Here is a 21,726-nt window from a genome sequence, read left to right on the forward strand (position 1 = left end):
CTTTCTTTCTTTTTTTCTCTTTCTTTCCCTCTCTCTCTTTCTCTCTCTCTCTTTCTCTCTTTCTTGTATGTCACGGGCCGTTCAGCCCTTTATAAGGTTCAAGGTTTAAACAGCTTCTGCCATAAATAAAACTCTTCAATTTATCGTTTGGTGTCATGTCACCTTAATTTAGCCCAAGGGTATTCCGAACATTGGCTGTCCCAGAGTGGGTTGTCTAAGACAGCCCTCTTGGGACCCAACAGTGGTATGCAGCCAAGAACTGACCTAAGAGGGACCTTGCTGAAAATGATCTCACTATTCCTCATTTAAAATAACATTTTGAGACATCCTGAGCTGTTTATTTAACCCATCTGCTGGCGACCAGACTGTCTCTGTATCATTCTGGTTTCTTGATTTAGTGTTGTGTGGTCAAGTCATATGCCTTGGATGTGTCTGTATGTATTGCATTAAGTGCATTACCTTTAGTAACCACACTTAATATCTTTTTTGATGCAATTACAAGCTAATGTGACAATCTATCTTCTGCCAACCCATGCTGATTGGCATTAATTACATTACCTTCCTTTAATTCATTATTGAAGCAACTCCTGTATCAGTGATTCTATTCTTTTGCCTGGAAGGGATCTTTGTCAGTTTGACAGCTCCGTAATTACCCAGGTCATCCCATTTAGGGCCAGATCCAAAACAAGACTTTGGGAAGTTTTAGGTACCTAACTGTAGAACTGCAATCTAAAAACCCCTCATTTAGTAGCTGCTTGAGGCTAAAAGCACACATTTAACCTCAAAGTTCACCATGCACTTACAATTTTGCCTCTCTGCATGCCCAGACTGTCCTGGCTGCAGCAGATAGAGGCCTAATGAGCCCTCAAGCTAAGGCTTACGTAAATCTGGTTTGTCCCAGCCAAGTCACTGTTTTCCACCTGAAAACTTAGTCTTATGAGATTCTAAGGATTTCTAATAATTGTCCAGGATACGCGAACAATGGGATGGTTTCACCAGAGCCACTGCATTAAAGATATTTGGCATTTATGGACATAGAGGGGATGAACCACACATAGGCAGCTGGTTGCCATGTACCTTGTAACAAGTTCAACACTTCCAGGATGTGCTGGTCAGTAGGGTTATAGCACTTGCCCAGCAAGTCCCGTGCAGCCTACGCCACACGACCTGCTCCACAGCAATTCCCAGCACAAACACTAACATTTCTGAAGAGCAGACAGAAATACAGCAGCTCTCAGTTGAGGCCCTCCAGAAACCTGGAAGAAAGGTGCCTGTATCACCTGTCAGGCCTGATCCAGTGCCTTCAGAATAGATCTAACACACTCAGTGAGGCCCTGCAAAGGCAGGCAAAGGGATGGGGAGGGGGTATGGCTTACCTTTTATTACATAGTCTCCTGACTCCTAGGCATTCAAAGCCACATCCTTTATCACACAGCTGAGGCGACCGGCACCCTTCATTCCTGTTGTAGTTGTGACGCTGTTCAGAAAGAAACACAAGGTTCATTAGGTCAGAAAGAGTGAGAACATGAGAAAGCTGACTGCTACAGTTTACTGGTTAAATGGTCCACCTGGGAAGGGGGAGGCCTGCAGGTTCCGATTCCAGAAATGCTTATACAATATATACGACCTAATAATTACCGGAATGGAAAGCCAAAGCTCCCATTTTACAGCAGTCTCCAGGGAAACAGTTTAAGCCCTCCTGAGGCTGAGGAGGACATAAACACCAAATATGCCACTTTCCGGGAAAGTGCTCTAGCCCTAGACCACCAGCTAAGTGGGTGGCAGTAGATGTAGTCACTGCCATGTTTTTTTAGAATAACTTTGCTCATTCTTTCTGAGGAACAACTGTAAGACATAGCTTGGAAAGAAGATTCTGGCCATGAGTACTCCATGAATGAAAATGCTTTAGTCTCATGGAGAGGTTCCAGACAGTTTCTCCCTCTCACTGTACCTGGACCCTATTTTGAGACAGATACCTAACAAACTCCATGCTTTGATGAGAAAACAGGCCTCCAAATCTGGAGCTGGGTTTCCAGGGCCAGGCACCTAAGAGTTAGGTGTTGGCAGATCCCAACTCATGTAACTGGATTAAGTGAATTAAAAAAGTAATATATAAATACTGGCACAACACTAGCTTTTATTCAGGCCCCTGGAGTGGCCCCAGTGCTGCAAAGGTTATTGACAAATCAACATAAATGGTTTAGAGAAGTCTTTGGCCAGCTAAGTTAAACAGCAGACAAGAGAACAGTTAAAACATGAATTCCTTCAGAGAGCAGCCCAGGGCACCGGGGAAGTGTACTGATGATATGTTGCTCTGAAGATGATCTGTTGCCTGCTTTTTTTTTCCCCCTGTGAGAACATCTTTACTCTCTCAGCTGCTTATGAATTGTATTTTCCAACCACACCTCTAGCCCTAGGAGAGCTATTGCTGGAGCCTTGTCTTTTTTTAAATAGTTGAAGCACACATTATCTGAATTTCTTTAGAAGGAGGGGCTGTTAAAGGGTGGGTAAAGGGTGGGTCGCAAAGCTGTACACAAGAGAAATGAACATGGTGTGAAAGAAAGTAAAATGAATGTGCACAGATGCATTCCTAGCAACAACATTTAAAATAATACAACAATAATAATTTTGTGGTTTTGGCTGAAAAACTACTCTATTTGTAAGCCTGTATTTAAAACACTTGTTATTTTTTGCAGTCTTGCTTCAGAGATTTAGCATTACTGTGTCAGGAACTAGGCTGGAATATACGTAACTTTCCACAACAGTGGAACTGACTTTAAAAATGCTCACCAGTTTTCATTGAGTTTACATCATGATTTTGAAGCATTTTTAAACAATGCGATTGACTCCCTCTGTAAGTTTAATAGCAAAATCAATGTGATCCACAAACAGCATAAGAAAAGCTGTTTCATCAGATTTGAGCAACACAGAATAGCCTCCACAAGACTCTAAATTGCACCAGTATTTATTAACCCTCAGAGAAACCAGCCACCAGTGAAATGCAAGGGCAATTTGATCTGACTTTGCCTGCCAGTGGTTCCAGTGCTGACAAACTTAATTACCTGAGCCAGAGATTTAAACCTACACAATAGCTACCTCCTTTGGGAGGTTAAACAGACTTAGTTACCCAATCAGAAGATGAAGAAAATGGTTAGACTGAGAGGAAGAGGCAGAGTTTTCCAGTGATTCGGAAATGTAAGAAAGCCTTAATCATTGTTGTTCATCCACACGTCTACAATTCCAGTAAATTCAAGAGGACTCTGGGACAGAAGATTGGAAAGAATCTCATAAGTCAGGGCTACAGCATTCATTTTATTGAGATTCTCTGGGTAACTTTGCCGGAGTTGGCAGAGCGGGAAGTGGTGCGAGAGCTCTTGGTCTGCTGCACTACACAGGCTCTGTGGGAACTGCAACCACATATTGAAGATGATATCCAAAAGACAAGGGGAACCGTGAGGAATGTGGGAGACATCACGTGCCTGGGACAAGTAAAATCTGACCAAAATTTAGTCACTTAGCCTCTGTCACTTTGGTAACCCTGGCTCAGGTCAAATATAGTGTCTTCTACTGCAGGCAACCAGATTACACAATCCCTCCTCTAAACTGATTAAATTTTGTTTTAAAGACAGTTGTGGTGATTTCCTTTTTTACTGTGGCCAGTGAAGAGCATTTTGTTTTTGAGAGAGATCAACAGAGAGCTTAAGGGGTGAAGCAAATCATGCTGCCCATCAAAATGATGCAAATGAGATTATTTCCAGTCTTTATCTTAACAGAACTGTGGCTTGTGGCATAAAAATTTTCAGTGAAGGAAGTGTCAATTATGTTAATGAGGTAGAAGAAAGCAGAGAACTGAGTCTGGACAGCAGTCTCAATTTTGTAAAACATGAACTCCCAAATTATTTTTAATAAGTGAGTTTGCTTTTCCATGCATATGCATGCTCTCTTATCTTCTCCACTCTTCTACCACATCTCAAAACCAAATCCAAGCCTCTTATTTGAAGCCTGTCTTCACCTCTCCCACAGCATACCACTCCCTCCTGTATCTCTTAGGCCCTGTATCCTCTCCTCCCTTTATCTGCCATTGTGTCACCCCATATTTTCACTTAAAACCCCAGCTCCAAGCGTGGCTAAATGTGTCAGAGTAGGCATATCACCATGATCCTGTTATGCCACGGAGCACCAGCTCCGAGTGAGCTCAGATCCCTGTGGAAAGTTATGGCACAAGTTCCTGATTTTTACAGAAACAGAATACCTCTGATAAGCTATGATGGGTGATACCATGTCTTGCTAAAAGACAGCAGCTACTGCTCCCCCGTTGCTCAGAGGTGCACACTGGAACGCAATGGGAGCAATAGGTTGCACCAAATTCTCGTAGACATTCAAAACGTATCCTTCCCCCTTGACCCCCCAAGTGGCAATATTCTCATTTTTCAAAATAAAAGGGTCATGCTCCTGTATATCCTCCCACTCTGAATAGTGATTATATACTAAATTTGGTGAAATCCTTACAGAGAGTTACTACATTAATTTTTGCTTTTAGATATGCTCATATGTTTAAACAGAAAAAGACACGAAGAGATGGGCTGAAAGCCCATATCTGAAACACAGACACAGCTGCCAGGTCTCCGGGGCAGGGCCCACGCGGGCAGGGCGGGCAGCGCAGGGGGCTGGCAATGGATCCTGTCAGCTCAGGGCCACAGCACCCAGAAGTTATATGTACCTCTGTGCCTATGCAGTATCCCCTGCTATGGCGATGAGCATCTCTCTCACTCAAATTGCCCCTCTCCTGCGTTGCAGGAGAAAGCCCAGGCTTTTATAGGGCAGCCTCACGTCACGTCCAGTCGAGGACCGCACGCTTTAGGAACACGGGCCTGTGTTTATATCGCATTTCCGGCTTCACAGATGCCAGAAGACCTATTGAACCTGACATTTGGAAGGGGAACGTGATACCACATCGCGGCCTGAACTCTGAACTGAACTGTGTAATGTCTTTGTGAAGGCTGAACTAGTCCAGCCACGCGTAGGAGATCGTGCCGTTGGGGGCGAAACAGAGGGGCCAGCACTCAGGAAAGGGCGCTTGTATTTATGCACACTGCCCCGCTCCCTCTCCAAAATAACTTTACAGGTAGTTAAATACAAGAGCGGGGGATTAGTGTAAGACGTCTCAGTATCACGCTTACTTCTGGGTATTTACCGTTTCTGATCCTGGAGCCTCCAAAGGGCATAAAATGTTTCCCGGGTGAAAGCCCACCCCACCCCGGGACCCCTCACGGCATGGCGGCGCCCCCCTCGTCGGCGAGGCGGACTACAAGCCCCAGCATGCCCCGCGGCGGCACCCCGCCCCCGCCAGATGCGCCGCGCACGCCCGCGCCGCCCTGGCGGGAGGCGGCGAAGCAAGGCGAAACGAGGCGAGGCGGCGGCGGTGACGGGCGCAGTGGCGGGCGCGGGCGCTATGGCGGCGGCGGCGGCGCATCGTGGCGGCGGCTCGCGCAGCGCCTATTACTTCTTCGTGCGCGACCGGCTGCCTGAGCTGCAGCGGCGCGGCCTGCCGCTGACGCGCGTGGTCGACGCCATCCCCTACTGCTCGGAGGAGTGGGCGGTGAGGGCGCCCCCGCCCCCCGGAGCCGTTGGGGAGCGCGCGCGAGGCGGGCCCCAACGGCCGCCAGGAGCCGTTGCGGACCGCCGGGCGGCTGCGGTCTAACGCGGGGAGCGGGGAGAGACGCTGCGGCGCGCGTTTGCGCCACGGGGTTTGTGGCCGTCAGCGGGTCCGTTTGGTATCGCTGTACGAGCTCAGTGAGGGGCCGGGTGTCGAAATGGTGCTTCTTGAAGAGTAAATCAACTTACTGCTCAACTATGCGGTGTTTAGTGATGCCTTAAGTGTTCAAATTGGTGACCTGAGCTACCTCAGCTGACTCTAGCTGTTCAGAAGTGACCCCACAGGCTGCTGCTCCTCAGCCACGGTGGTGGCAACATCTGGCTTGCAGGAAATGAATAGCCAGGGTAGTAGCATCCCTGACCGGCAAGAGTAGTTTCAGAAGACCACCTTCATCTGTGGTGTGGCAGTCCCAGCTTGCCCTGGTTTGAAGGTGTTTCAAATGCACACACTTCCTAGATCTTTTGAGTCAAAGCTTAGAGCTTTGTTGGAGAGAAAGCTACCAAAAATGCTTGATGTGATGTATCAGCTAGTGGCACTTCTTGCCAAGCATTGATAACTTCCTGTGAAAATGTACAATTAATTTTTTGCGTAGAATTTGTTGATTTGTGGAATATATTTGTTGTACTAGAAGGAAATAGTAAAAACTGAAACTAACAATTCACTTTCCTTCAAGTTGCTGACTGAGGAAGAAAAGATGAAATACACAGAGATGGCTCGTAAGTGGAAAGAAAATAAATTTCTTCAGAAGCCAGTGAGAGAGGTAAATGCTCAGAAAGGAACAACTTTCAGAGTAGCTAAATAAGGCAGGAAATAAGTGGTATTTGAATTTGGTCAGAAATTATGCTATAGAGGAGCACCCTGTCTTCTAGCCTGAGAAGGCTAGTTAATTTCTGCTTTTTTTACTTCTGAATAGTCCAGATGCACTGTCCTCACTTAAATATTCTTTGTTGGTAGTGCAGAACTGTTAAGCCTTTTCAAACAGTGTAAACTTACAGTTTATATGTTCTAATTTGTTTTGCAACTAAACTTAAATTGAGAAGAAATGTTTCTTTACATACTCTGTTACATTTTTGGCTTTTTTGCCAGGTCTTATTTACTATAGTCTTTGAGATAAAGCTGATCTGTAATATTGAAAATATTAAACTGTTGTTTTGGTATTGAACTCTGAAAATTATGGCTGCTGCTTTAGCTCTCCATGTAGTTACCAAATTTAAACAGAAAATTGTTCCAGTTTGATTGAAGATGAGAATATTATACACTATTTTAAACCAGTGCACCTTGTTCTTTTGGACTCTGTTTTACCAAGTAAAATATAGTTCTTTTATTTCAGCAGCTTAGTTTTAAGTTTAACAGTATTTTGCAATGACTCGCTTCTACTGATTTTTACTTATAATCCTGTAAATTGATGAGACTTCCAGTCACAGTTTCATGTTACTTTTGCTTTGTGGATGTCCTCAGTTGAAAGTTGTTCTTGTCTGACTCCCTGAAACCATGCCTTGTAAGCAGCTGATTTGGCATTCTTGAATGGATATATCCTGTAACAGGTCACTGAAATGTTGCAACCTACGAAAAAAACCCAGCCAAACAAATTATAACCTGCCGTTATTTTTAGACTGGTTTGATTGTGGGATTTTGCCCTCCACCATAACGTTACTATTCTCTCCACAATGTGGAAGAAAGTAGATATATTAAAGTGAATGTGGCTGAGGTCAGAAATAATGCTAAACAGATCCCTTCTATTATTTACTGTTATGAAAACTTTTTTTTATCCCCCTCTGCCAGCATTGCCCTGAAACGTAGTTTGCTTTGGAGTTTGCATTATGTAAGGTGTCAGAAAGCTTATTTTATTTTGGTCTTGGTTGGCAGTGTAAAAATTTTTGTGTCAAAACAAAGAGCCTGATTCAGTAAATGGATAATACTGCACTTCTTTTTTCATAGTTTTTCATCCCATATTATTGGATGCTAGCTATAAACTGCCAAATTGTTTACTTGCTTACTTGCATGGGATTAATTCCTAGTTTTACAGTAAATAGTTAAAAGTAACTATCATCAGACTTTGACTAGCAAAGGAGGTCATCCAGCGTTAGCACATCTAGGAGGCTATTGACAGTATAGATCTTGAATGATTGAATTCTGTAAGTCTACCAGGTTTCTAGGCAAATGGCCCAAGTCATCCTGTCCTCTTCAAAGCTTATTGTTCATACATGGGTTTGCAATGTTTTGCTTAATGGGTGTATGAGCCCCTTTTACCTGCTCTGCACCAGAGCAATTTGATGTCTTTCTTGAGTCTATCAGCTTTCATTAATGCCATTCCTAGTCAAAGACAAATAATGCATGTGCCAATCTTTTTCATCAAGTTTATGTAAACATTTTGAAATTCCAGTTTGAAAAGTTCTTAGCATGTGACAAGTGGTTGAACCTAACACAATCATGACTTTTTTATATTTTCATTACTCTTCAGAAATTTAGCTGTAGTTCTTCCCAGTTGCCCTGAGTTGACCTAGATAGTAGGATATCTGTTTCTTTTTGTTAGAAGAGAAAACTTACATTCCCAGTCTGCAGGTACACAGGCACTTGTTTATAAAGTGCAGACTCGTTCCACATAACCATAACTAGTAGTAGATGTCATATAATTCTCTTAAGGAAGTGAAGGGCTTTATTGGGAGTTAGTAGACTATTTTGATTTTTAACTTTCTCATCTTTTCCAGATGTGTAATCTGGCTCATCCAGTTCCTGCTTGTCCGACCACAAAGACACCCAGAAGTACTTCTCTTCCAGATGCCTGTGCTATATCTTGGAAGAATGACCAGGGTACAGTAACCTTAAAGCAGTTGATCCTGGTAGATAAAATCTTGACCTTTATAGATATCCTCAATGGCATCTGTACAAAGGCTGCTCTTCTACTCTTACTTCTGTGGTTTACAAGGCCTAATCCAAGTTCTGGATTAAAGAATGCTTGTACCAAGTTTAAAGAGTGAGGAGTTGTTAGATGTCAAACTTTGTTTTGTCTAACAGCTACACTACTCAATGACATGACCTCTTTGGAGAATGAGAGGGGAATATTTGCTTGGTCAGTGCTTTTATAACATACTGCCTAGCTTGCTTATTGAAAGGACTCTTGAAAACTAATCCTTTCCTATCTGTACTCTCCCTTCAAATGGATGTTTTGACTAGAATTGAGTAATGAACACATCTGTAATTGTTTCCCCAGTGAACGACATTTTATTCTGAAAAATGATAAATGGTAGTGCTTACAAGCTAAGTCAAGCAGCCAGTTAATATAAGCTATATCTGTGTTGTGCATTTAGTTAAGTCTCAGTTCAAGCCTTTGGCCTAACAAGCCTCTTGAACTGTTTTCATGTTGTCGTAATTAGGGAGAGACAGGAAGGAGTAGCTCCATAAATAGTGTAACAGTTAGCTTCCTCCATGCCAGAATCCATGCTCCCCCTGTCATGATGCAAATTTGGTCAGATCGATCATAATGGCTTAGGCTGATGCAACTGATCTTTCAACTGAGCAAGAGGGCTGATGGTATGGTGGAACTGAGATGCATTTTATGATGCTGCTCCTTCATATTTCTCAGCAAAGTTCCTGTATGGTTCCCCATGACTATACCCATTTTTATAAGAAAAGTGGTTTGAACGCATGTAGGAGGGGTGTCTCTCTTATGGCCCTGCAGCCTGTAGAGATTTCAAGATTCACATAAGAGAGCACTAGAATTCAAACTTAGGACAACTAGTAATGGATGACATAAAATCTGGCCTTCAGCATCATTTCTGTGTAGAAATAGATATGCATCTCTACATATATACTAGACCAAGATTTTTCTGATGAGGGGCAGAACTTAAGGGTAAGGATTAAATAATTACTTTAAACTTCAGTGAGAACATTATGTGACATTTGTGAATAGAAGCATTAGATGTATTTTAAAGTCAGTATTTTTCATAGTTTGGATTTTTAATAAATGTAAAAGTTATTTCTTAATGCCTTGGGTTTGCCTTGGGTATTCTTGCTTTCCTCTTTGGGAGCCCATTTAGTGGAGGTGAAGTGATCCCTTAAATTACTAGATGACTTCTCATCTCCTCTTACAGCATAAGATTACCAGCTCATTTTACTTCTGTAAATTACTGAATTGAGCTTGTGAGGCCGCTTTGTAGTTACTGATGTCTTTTCTAGCCTCATTTTCCTAAAGGGCAGAGAATACTATTATAAAAAGGAACAGTAGCTCTTGATGGCTTTCAGGCCTCTTATGGGTTTTAGTGGGGTTTTTTGTTTTTTTTTTTTGTCTTGGTATCTGCACACAATATCATCTGGACTTAGTTAAGTGGAAGGGACCTTGGTATTGGGATTGCCAATGTGGCCAACCCTTGCACAAGCACTGGCTGCCTTGACCTCTCACATGTCTTTATCTGTGCACTTTACTTGGTCATTGCTCTACTTCACTAACTTACATGGTCAAGCGCACTGAAGCTTTCACTGGATAGGATGAGGCAGCGTAGCTTGCTGTAACCTCTAGTGGCTCTTCTGAAAAAAGCTTCTTCTTTCAGCTGTGGTTGCAGACATCATCTACTTCTTGAACATTTACAGCCATGGCGAGCTGCTGTCTCACTGTGAGCAGCGCTTCCTTCCGTGTGAGATTGGCTGTGTCAAGTACTCCCTAAAGGAAGGCATAATGGCTGACTTCCATCGCTTCATAGATCCTGGTGAGCCCCAAGGAAGGGAAGAAAAGAAATAGTTCAACTTGCTCTGGGGTGAGAGGGAGACTTTGTACTGTCACTTATTGCTGCCCAGTTCAGACTTCTGGTAGTAAGACAATTTTGTTTCTTTGACTATAAGTGGTTGGGCTTCTACTTAAAACATTTGAGTAGTGCTTTTTTCTGTTTGTTTTTGAAGAAATGTGCTGAAGTGTCAGAACTGTATGAGGGTAGAATAAATCCAGAAAGAAGGACTTTGCCATCAAATATGAAACATGAACATCTAATGTGCACTTGTCTTGATTGGATGTAAACACAAAAATTATACAATATGCTTTGTTTATGCAAATTCAAATATAACTGAAAATAACTTTCTCAAAGAGTCGTGGCACTTGTGCAAGGTCATAAGGATAGATAAATCTGCTCCTTTCAGTACATCAAACTATGGTGTGTAGTGTTCAGAGTTAAGGATCAGTCATTATGTGTTGGGTGATGTTTTTTTTCTTTTGTTTTTTTTTCCCTTGCTCTTCTGCAGAAGTACCACCACGTGGTTTTCGGTACCACTGCCAGGCTGCAAGTGAGTATCAATGGGGGAAAAAGAATAGGATGCAAGGGTGTACAGTTTCTTAGACTGAGCTTAACTCATCTGTATCCAAATGTTTTGCAAGTCCCTCTAGTTTCTCCTTCTGGAAACTTCATCTCAAGTTTTGAAGAGAAAGGAGTGACAGCAGCTCGTCACACAGTCTCTTTGAATGTTTCTTAAAGCTACAAATGTCAGAGGACTTCGCCCAAAATTTTTTGTCGATGACAGAGTTGTTTGTATTCTGCCTTCCTATTTTACTTTGCAAGTAACTGCAGTATTTTCTTCTTAAATGAGACAACTTTATATGGCTTTAGATGTTTTCAAGCCCATCTGAACAGGGCGCCCTTGCGTTGATGGCAAGTCTTTGTATGTATATCTTCAGCATGAAGGTTCTAATACATAATAGAATAACTCAAAGACACTAGTTTGTATTTAAAAGTTTGAATCTTTTGCAGCAGTACAGATAACAACAAAGTTAAAGTATTTATACCACTGTTGTGTCTGGCATGGCCTGCCTTTTTGCCATTGTGACTCTTAAGTAGTATTTATAGAGTCCAATTCGTTCCTATTAGTAGACTTCCTGTCCTTGTGTACAGGAGGAACTGACTTGGCCCCTGTTTTCCTCTGCCAAATATTTAGATAATGGCCTTTTAAAAGGAGGGTATGTATGTGTCTGCTCACAGCCCAGACCCACTAGCCTTTTGCGGATGGAAGCAAGGTTTTGATAACTTAGTCACAGATATTGCCTATAGAGAACAAGAGGGGAACTTTGTGTGTGTGCACGTATGTGTATATGGGAAGATATAAAGGAGGTGGAATTGTATCTTTTAAGGAAACAGGACTTCTTGTAACTTTTTTTTTTTCCCCCTTCTATCTTCGTTAGGTGATAACACTCATAAGATCCCTATATCTGGATTTGAGCTGTCACGTGCTCGTTACCCAGTTGTCTTACGTGAACTTCTTGCCTTTGTCCAGCCAGCTGGAGGTGTTTGGCCTCGTTTTTACTGCAGGGTATGATCAAGGTCAAAGTAAGGGGCTCTAAATCAAAACCTCAAATTTCACTTCCATGGGATAACTAAGGAGACACCACTGTAAAAACTTATGTGTAAATGAGTGGAAAATAGACATCCTATTCAAAATTTTCGTTTTTCATAGTTTCATTGCAGGAAGGAGTGGCCCTGTTTAAAAAGTTGGGGAATTTAATCTCTCATTAGCAATTCGGACTTCTTTCAGTAACCAAAAGTGACAGGGAGTCTGAATTAAAAAAAAAAAAAAAACTTCCTTTTTTTTCTTCAACTAGGAAAGGAAACTAATGTTTTTATATAGCAGAGACTCAATTTTCTGCTTTCTTTCACCTCTGGCTTTAGTCTGTTAATAAACACAATCAACATCATGTTGTGGAGTCTCCATCCTTGGAGATGCTCAAAACCTGACTGGACAAGATCCTGGGCAACCTGCTCTAGCTGACCCTGCTTGAGCATGGGGTTTGGACCAGATGATCTCCAGAAGTGCCTTCCAACTCCAACTATTCTGTGATTCTGTAACATATCACCTGGTCTTTGACATTGTTTTGACTTAGGTTAAAGGCTTTTAAGATTGTACTTAAATTGATTGTGCTGAATAATATTCGAGCAATCCTACTTTTCTAAGAGGTCTTTTTACCTTTTTGTGGAAAACAGGCTTTGACTTTTTCCCCATGAGAATACTGTACATCTTATTTTTGCTCAAGTTTCACTGAGTTGCCAATGAGCAAAATAAGATACTAGGATTCAGAGGAGTTAAAGATTTTTGAGAACTATGTTATGTTTTGATTCCATTCAAGCTAATGTTAATCCATAGAGGGAAGGGGTGTGAAATCTTGAGCTCCACACATAAATACAGGGCTATGAAGAAATGTGCATGGAAAAAATATCCTCTAGCATTTAGTGGAGACATCGGTAATATGGGTTAATCTTTAACCTGTTCCCAGACATCTAGTTCAGAATGTTTCCTGGAGGTTGGTTGGAATAGTGCCATGGAATTTGATTCCTCTTCAAGGTAATTTCTAGGAAGAATGGGATTGAGTATACAGAAACATTAAGTTTAGATTTGGAGGTGACTTTTTCAGACATAATCAGTAAGAGGTCTTGCAGATGTCAGAGTACGTATAAACTTCTTGAATGCGACCGAAACTTTCTTTTTCTCTAGTGCGATGACAGATACCGAATCAACTGGTGCCTCAGACGAATGGCTAGCATATCAGGTGAGAAATCGATGATTTTTGGCATTTGTTTTCTGAAGAAAAAAGCTTATGAAATTTCAGATAGCTGTATTTGTCAGAAGGATTTTGTGTCTCAAAGATTTATGCAAGTTTCATAAAAGCTGGTACTGGTAGCTAAAACTGCTTTGTGTGTGTCTCTCTTTCTCCTCCCCTCACTCCTCCCCCCCCCCCAAAAAAAAAAATCAGTGACAGTACACAGCTACATGGTCAGTCAGCTAACCAGCTAGTGAGTGCATCCATAGTTTAAACAGCATACACTGTTTCTTGCTCAGCCAGTTAAAGGTGCATTGGAGGCAGTGAGATTACTGTGAAGGTAGGTTTATGGTAACAGATGGGAAAACTAAAGGCTTCTGAGGAAAGAAAGCCCATAGGTAGGATGCAAAATTACTGCAGTGGAGAAAATTATGGGACTATTGGACACGCACTGTTAGGAAGCCGAGTGTTTTTAGTATTACTGATAGAACAAGTTATTGAGGTTTACAAGAGCTTTGAGGCTCTGGTAAGAGGCTGGGCAGTGACTACGGAGTAGCTGAGAAATAGGCAAACGTTCTATTCAGCTGACTTTTTAGTTCTTCTCCTGGCCTTGACTTCCTCTGAACTGTAGGCATTGAGAGCCATCTGGAGCTTCTTAATGTAGAAGACCTGATAGTAGAACTGTACTGGAAGAAATATCAAAAGGAGCCATCCAAGACTTGGGTGTGTAAAGAATTAGATGTCTTCCTGTGGGATTACTCCAGTAATACCAGGTATGTTGGGTTCTTCTTTGTGGAAATGTGTATTAGCCTGACATCTCTTTGTGCACTACATACATACAGCTTGTTCTCTGTTAGACAGGATTCCTCAGCAAACCTTCTAAACAGAAATACTTCCTATCACAGCATGAGTACAACTGGAAATGCAGAATACTATCTTTCCCCAAAAGGAATATGAAGATAGATGGCTTTTAATGCTGAGTCTAGGGCCTAATTTAAAGGAGAAAAAAAGGGAATAAATTACAGGATGGTATTTAACTGGAAATAATTAGAAGTAAGGAGATTGACTCTCTCAGAAATGTAATTTGGATGTGAAGCTGGCTGTTACTGTACATCAAATGCCTCATGCTGCTGCTGTGATGAAGGACTAGGTATGTTTGCCAGTGGTAGCAATCAAATTCTCAAGCATAAGAAATAAACTAGACCTTACCTTTCTTTTTTTTTTCTTTTTTTTTTTTCTTTTTTTTTTTTCCCCCTTCTTGAATGAATCTTCCTGTAGCTCTGGAACTCTGTTTACTTTATAGTGTTTTTTGTGTTTTTTTTCCCTATGTGCCTTACATGGTAAAGCTTTTTTCCACTTACAGTTCCTTATTTGTTTGTACAGTGTTGCTGTATATATTGCCTGTGGTGTTGCAGGGAAGTACTTAGTGTTGATGCAGTTAACTTAAAAACATTTTAACTTTTCCTCTGCTGTTGTTTTAAGTAAGAACCAAAAATTTCATCTTAAAGTTTGAATCTTTTTAAGAAAACAATTGTTCTTGAAAGTCTACTTACACTGTGGATTTTGAGACCACTTGGGATAGTCAGTGTTACTTTTTCCTTGTATAATCAGGCAGTTTTCCATTTTCATGAATATCTTCACACTAGAGGGAGACCTTAACAAGAATGGGAAAATGTACTTTAAAACACAAATTTGCAGAGGAGAATGGTGATGCTTATAGTAGGAGGAGCTACTTTACGTTAGTGTGAGACTTGAAATTGTTATCTGTAAATTCCATTTCTCACATAGGATTCTCTTTTCTCCCCTTTCTGGCCACTGCAGCAGAATGTTTCTTAAGTAGAGTTCTTACCTCTATCTGAGTCACCTAGATTTGAGTTATTTGTACACTGTTTCTCTGTGAAATTTTAAAAACATACTATATGGTCACAGAGACAAGAAATCTTTAATGCTTGCTCCTAGTCTTTCTTACTAGGCCAGCTGTTCATGCTGATTAAAGATGCAGATGTTTCTATAACAAACCTGAACTTCATTCCATGTAGGTGCAAGTGGCATGAAGAGAATGATATACTTTTCTGTGCTTTGGCATCCTGTAAGAAAATTGCGTGAGTATTGCAAAGGAGCTATCACCAGTATGATGACTTATTTTTTTGCATTTTTGGCTCTGGCTTCTCTGACTTCTTTGAGCTGCGTAGCTCTAAATCCTGAGTTTTATTTATTCCTTCTACCTCCGGGGCTTTGTTTTCTATTTGTAGCTTTAATTTTTGTTTGTTTGGCTTAACGGCACGCTGTAAGCAGCAGCAGCTAATGTAATGTAATGTCCATCTTGGTTTGTAGTCATCCTTTCACTACCTCCACTCAACCCTGGAGTGTTGAGAGAAATGTTATTTATGCAAGAATTTCACTGTTTTGTTCAGAGGTTTAGTATACCTGTATTTGGTGGCAAATCTCAGTATATTCCAGTCCATCTCTACTTTGGAAATTTTTATACTGTTTTACATACAGTGTAGATTCATACTTTCTGTAATCTTTTGGATGGGAGGGAAGGGAAAGTAAGTAGTTTGGAAATGGGGAAATGCCATTTAAGATTTCAGTCAGTCATAGCAACACTATTTGAGAGAAATAATAATGAACAGTCTTTCATTCAAAAAATTCTGCTATGTTCTTCTATGCCTTGCTGTTGCTTTCCACACCTTTAAGTGGTTGAATTTCATAGTGTGGGGAAGCAATTGTTTTAACTTCATATGTAGTTGCAGAGTAGACTGCTGCTTTTGGAATGATGCTGTGAAACTGTCTAGTTGTTAGGATAATGTCCTTCTGCCCTCTGTCATCTTCTCTAAGCATCTCAGTCTGTGATTCCTTGTTTTTGCCAGTTGAAGAACTAAAAATACTCTGCCTCTGTACATGAGCCATAAAGTACAGTCCTCTTAACAAAACTTCTTTCTTGCTTCTCCCCCCCCCCACCCTGCTTTGATCAAGTTATTGTATCAGTAAATCTTTAGCTAGTGTGTACGGAGTCTCACTGACAGCAGCTCACCTACCTCTTGAAGACTGTGATTCCCATGACAGCACAAATGCCAAGATAGTAGTACTGGATGCTGGACGTTTCCAGGTCAGATTCTTTAAATCAGTATACTGTATTATTTCTAGCTAACCCAAGCATTCTGAACAGAGCAAACTTGCCAATTTCAAGTTAGCCATTTTCTCTTTGGATGTTATTTTTTGAGGTGTGCTAGGTAGACTGATAAAAATAATCACTACCTGCATTATTTCTTTTAAATTTGCTTCAGGTCGTGATTTCACTCTTCTGTGACCGTAGAGTCCTGCTCTAGTGCTGCCTCTGAAATAATCAGTGAGGACTAATTCAAGTCTAATGCGTTTACAAGAAGTCAGTCAATATTAAATGTGGTGATCTTTGATCTTAACTCATAGCTATCATGAGTAGTTGTGGTGCCTACTGTGCTTTAGAAGACGCAGCTGTTATTTTGAGTGTTTATTTCTTCATACAGAAAATGAAGGCTAAGAGTTCTGGATGTGACAGCCACTTCATTTCTCCAAGTCAAGATCAAGGATTTGTCCCTTCTGCTTGTGAGTCAGACTTTCACATTTGGAAAGGGAAAGAGAGTATTTAAACTTTATCCCATGACTGTACTGCTACTTTTTCAGATTTCTGAGCTCAGGTGTCCTCTGTTACTGCCAGAAAGCTTGAACAGCTCTGTGTGAGCTGAGCTTATTCCTGTATACAGTTACAAATTTAATTGAATATCCAAAGACTTAAACATATAGAACTATCCTTATGGTCAAAAAAAGTCTCTCCGAACTTAGTTTTTCTTACAAATGTTGTTATCTGATTTCTGCCCCCCTATTTTTCTGTTACATGGAGAAGTCTTTTTCATATGTTTATATGCACTTTGAGGCAGCGTCTTCTTTAAAACAGTTTATTTGCTGTTCAGTCATTATATGTGCACACTCAGTTGGTACTTGTTGCAAGTATTCTGTTACAATTCAGTTTATAAACTGCTCATTTAAAGTCTTCCTTTTGGAGCTAAAATGTTTTTAATAGAGGGCACACAACCTCAATTCATCTGGGAAATTCATAGCTAATCTTCTGAGAAGAAGAGAAATAAGTTTGCTAGACAAATAACTGGAAGAATTCTGAATTTGCAGCTTATTTTCCTGCATTAAAATACATGTCATCTTATATCTGAAACTGTTGCAACTATAAGTCATGAGATCTTAAATGGACTTGGTGTTTATGGATGACAAAACTCCTGCCTCTGACTTTTTGTATTAGAGTCTACTGAATATATTCAGCTTCAAAACATATGAAAGACAATTCCATTAATTTATGCAGACTTTAAAGGCTGATTTGATATGCCAAATGTATTTAATTTAATAGGTGGTTCTCCCTGTGGTGTGAAGACTCCTCCTTATGGAACGAGTACCATGCGAGGAAGAGGAATTACTCGATTGCTGAAAAGTGCACCTCATCTAACTGACTCCTTCAGTAATTGAAAGTCCACTCTACATCCAGGACAGATGTATGTTCTGTTTTTTTCTTGTCTCTTTAGGATAACCAGCAGTTTCTCCAGACTGCATTTTTTCATCTTATGTGCAACCCTTAACAGCTCAAGTCCTTGTTAGAATGATAAAACTATTGACTGGACTTAAATAAGAAGAAAATCTTGGTTTCTGTCTACAAGAAGACTTATTTTGAAGGGACCTGGCAATTGCGTCCTCTCTTTAAAAGTAAATACCATCTTAGTTCTGTTTCTTAGTGTTTGGAGCAGAAACGTAAGATCAAATAGTCAATACCATTGGATTGGAAGAATTGTTTAAAGATGTGTGCCACTAAAGAAGTGGTCTTTAATAATCTCCATCCCTTCTTCTGTATGTGGACAGTAGAATTTCAGTGCATAACAGTCCCTCTCCAAAAAATCAGTGGGAGGGAGCAGTGGAGCTTTGAAAGGCTGCACTAGGGGAATTAGAAACCTGGTAGTCTCAAAGAATTGCCAATAATCTCTCTCTTCTACCCATTAAGAATTTGAGTACTCATTCAAGGCAAAAAAGCGGACATTCTATGAAATGTCTTGGAAAAATGTGGTGGCAGTTTTATCCATCTGTTAATGTTCTTTTGGAGACATAGACTATGTATCAGGAACAAGCACAATATGGATATTGTTTTTTTTTTTTTCCTTTGCATCATTTCTGCATTTAAATTATGTCCCTCAAACTTAAACTCTTGAGAGTCTGAAGATGTTTTTGTTTGTTTTTAAAGGAATTTCAAAACCAAATGGGTATAGTAGTCTGCAGGTATACTTTCCACAAGTTTATTAGGACTGGGGCAGATACCAGTCATAATTATTTGAGGGAACATAGAAACTGGGAGACTGTCTGACATGTTACTGGAAAGTTAGCTTTTTCATCTTATGGAAATAAAAGTCTTAAGACTAGCTTTCCAAAAAGTTTTGTTATCTGAGCCTCCTCCTTAAATGTTGTATCTTTAGGTATATGGTTCTAGGAAATAAGAGCTTATTTTCCAAGCTGTTCCTACATTTTATTCCAACTGAAGTCCAATTGTGAGATACTATTTCCATAGCAACTAACTGTGAGATGAAGTTGATTTTCTTCCTTGTAAGAAGTAAAACTACAAATAAGGTAGTTCGTTATTTTGAATAATAAAAAAAATCAAAATAGAAGGTCAGCATATGTGTGAATAAACTTGAGCACACTGACCAACATATTAAAAAAGGCCAGTTGCCGATTTGGTTGGAAATCTGTTTCAGTTGCTGTAAGGCTGTTATGAGGTTCTTCTTCCAGTTCAGCAGGGTCACTGAATCATTTTGATGCCTCATATGTAACAGTTTGCTTATTTGATTGAATTTTCTTGCATGATTCTGTATTTTGTTCCATTGAGGCCATTGTTCTACCTGGTAGGCTTCACTAGATAAGAGAGTATAAACTTCTGAGACTGAAGTCTCAAATGAAGCATATGGAAACATTTTAACAGGATTAGAGTCACTTAGGAGTGGTAAAGACTTCTCTACAAGTGGAAGAGGGTTGCTCTAGTTTTAAGTTTCTTAACTGACAACATTTCAGAATGTACAGAACTGTAATCATTGACTTATTTTCAGAAGTCAGTGTTGTAATAAATGTTTCATGTTTCAGTTCTTATGTAGAAGAAAATACATTATCCCTAAAATATGTATTTGGTGTCAGAGTAAGTACACAAACCTAAGAATATTTGTTACTATGCTTAAGTCATTGTATAACTTCAAGATTGAGATAAAAAGTGTGACCAAAAATGGAGAAATTGAGTTAAGGTTCCATGGTGTATCTATACCTCGTCACCTGTACCTTAAAATAGTATGCATGTTTTATAAGATCTAGCTACATGCTGCAGGTAGGCTGCAAGTAGAGCAGTAACCATCTTACTGTAATAGCCAACATCCTGAGGTGTTATTGTAATGAAAACTGAAATGTATCTAATGAGAACACTAACCAGTAGTGTGTACACTAACTAGATGTAGCCCATTTAATACTATTATACTACATACGTTAAGTGGAACCCTACTAGCTGTTGGAGGATGATAGGAACTGATCTCATTTTGGACCTTTACTTTCCTTGCTGTTGTGCAGTTTGAAACTTCAACTTTAATTTCTTGAAAAGGAAAGTGTTTAGTAAACATGGTACAGTAATGCTTCTCTCCTTTAAAGGAAAAGTAAAAATGAAGGAAAGATGTTCCTTGCAGCCTAAGCACGCTTTAAGTGCACGAAGTACTACTTGTAAGGCACAGACTGTAGGTCAAAATAAGAACAAAGTAACAGATCCATGTGAATTCTCTCCACTTGCATAATAAAATTCTTGAAGGGAAATAAATCAGGTAGTTGAAAATTAGTTCTTGAGCAGAGTTTGAGTGTTGCAGCCTGGGAGCTTTAAGCATGTACTTTCCACATGGTAAAAATAAGGGTAATTTAATACTCTCTGCTTATGGATGTATAGCTATGATACAAATTGAACTATCTACAGAAGAGGTTTTTGTAAACAAGGCGTTTAACTGATTCAGTCAGACCTGACTCAATGCCCTCATATTATTGTGGGTTGCACAGTCCAGTGACATTAATGGGTAAAAGTCATCCCGGTTTTGCACACGCATTACAAAGTTACAAGTTTGTTGTTGTACAAGCAACCAGACAGACTGTTGAATTGTGTGTTACTACTTTCTAGGATGGATGTTTTGGCTAAGTGAACGGTTTTCTAAGGGTCATGAAAATACAATGCAATATGATGACAGAACTTTGCTAATCTAGTCTGTGACATTAGCATGATTAACTTGTAATCACGTGCGTCTTCTTTTGGATTCTATTCAAAGAGTATATAACTGATATTGGTGGCAGGGAGGGGAACTTGTTCATGTGCAGTAAGCAGAAGTAACTGCTCCTATGTAGGAGAAACTATTAATCTGGGTATTACTCAGATGCATTTCTGACTTTTCCGCCTACTCCTTTCAATAAGCTTTAGAAACCAGGTATGCAGAAGTTGTTCCTATTGGCCACTTTCTCTCCAGCTAAGAAAATTTATCCATACCTTGCATTCTGACTTAACAGAAATGTTCTCTTACATATTCTTAATATAATACAGTAGTATCTGGTTTTGATCTCATGAGTTTGATTTGGAACTTTTGTTCTGGAACACTCAAAAGATAGTGAGACAATCTTAGTGTAACTACTTGCAAAAAACTTTAGAATTTGGAAGTGTGTAAAGTTTCTGTAAATGTCTACCTGCCTAAGAAAATAGGGGGTTTATGCTTTAAGTTGAAGGGTGCTGCTATGCTTATAATCTCATGCACAGATGCCATTACATGGCTAGGCATGTGTAGCATAAGTAGTTTAGAAACAAAGACTGAAAGGATCTATACAGTATTGAAAATCGTGAAATCCAATGGTACAGGCAACAAGAAACAAATTATGATAGTGCAAGCTTCTTCTTCTAATAGAGCTTGATGTTATCTAAAAAGCATTTGCTCTAGGAGTGAAACTTGTCACTGTTGGTGACCACTTGTTAGCAGACTTCTCAGATAACAAATACTAAAGGTGGCAGTTGTGTGTGAATATATTTAGTGATTATGTCAAGACCGTAAACTTGATCTACATGAAGTATATAGACATCCAACTAGTAGTTACTAAGGTTGCTTAATGAAAATCATTGGGGATCCTCCTCTGTACATGCTTTTACTGCAGGCACATGCTGTCAGAATCATTTTGCATAGGAGCATCTGTGGAGGCTTCATTTGCATCTTAGGTAAGATGGCCTCTCAGAAGCACTTCTCCAAGGAAAATTCAGTGTGTCCTACAGTTTCCACAGAATATATGAGGTTGGAAGGGAGCTCTGGAAATTATCTGCTCCAATCCTCCTTCTCAAAGCTAGGTCAACTAGAGCAGGTTGCTCAGGATACTGCTTTGTTGGGTTTTGAATATTTCCAAAGATGGAGACTCCACAACCTCTCTAGGCAAGCTGTTCCAGAGCTCCGTCATCCTAATAGGAAAAAAAGTTTCTTCTTAT

The 21,726-nt window shown here is 40.1% G+C and overlaps 1 protein-coding gene across 1 annotated transcript; it reads left to right on the top strand.

Moving 5' to 3' along the window:
* Window positions 1–5,452: 5,452 nt before the first annotated feature.
* On the top strand, window positions 5,453–20,235 carry MAEL (maelstrom spermatogenic transposon silencer). Its single transcript, XM_067290634.1, has 12 exons — window positions 5,453–5,599; window positions 6,330–6,416; window positions 8,365–8,467; window positions 10,204–10,359; window positions 10,886–10,927; window positions 11,817–11,944; window positions 13,121–13,175; window positions 13,798–13,939; window positions 15,206–15,268; window positions 16,143–16,275; window positions 16,673–16,751; window positions 17,563–20,235. Exons 1-12 carry the CDS (start codon window positions 5,453–5,455, stop codon window positions 17,676–17,678), a joined length of 1,251 nt encoding a protein of 416 aa, XP_067146735.1. The 3' UTR covers window positions 17,679–20,235.
* Window positions 20,236–21,726: the final 1,491 nt, after the last annotated feature.

Source organism: Apteryx mantelli, chromosome 1 (genome assembly GCF_036417845.1).
Source record: "Apteryx mantelli isolate bAptMan1 chromosome 1, bAptMan1.hap1, whole genome shotgun sequence".
Lineage (NCBI taxonomy): Eukaryota > Metazoa > Chordata > Aves > Apterygiformes > Apterygidae > Apteryx > Apteryx mantelli.

Excerpts from the sequence above, each read along its gene's own strand:
- MAEL (XM_067290634.1), top strand. The coding sequence starts at position 5,453 with ATGGCGGCGGCGGCGGCGCATCGTGGCGGCGGCTCGCGCAGCGCCTAT. Across the intron at positions 8,468-10,203 it reads ATCTTGGAAGAATGACCAGG|CTGTGGTTGCAGACATCATC; the intron begins GTACAGTAACCT and ends TTCTTCTTTCAG. Across the intron at positions 13,176-13,797 it reads ACGAATGGCTAGCATATCAG|GCATTGAGAGCCATCTGGAG; the intron begins GTGAGAAATCGA and ends TCTGAACTGTAG.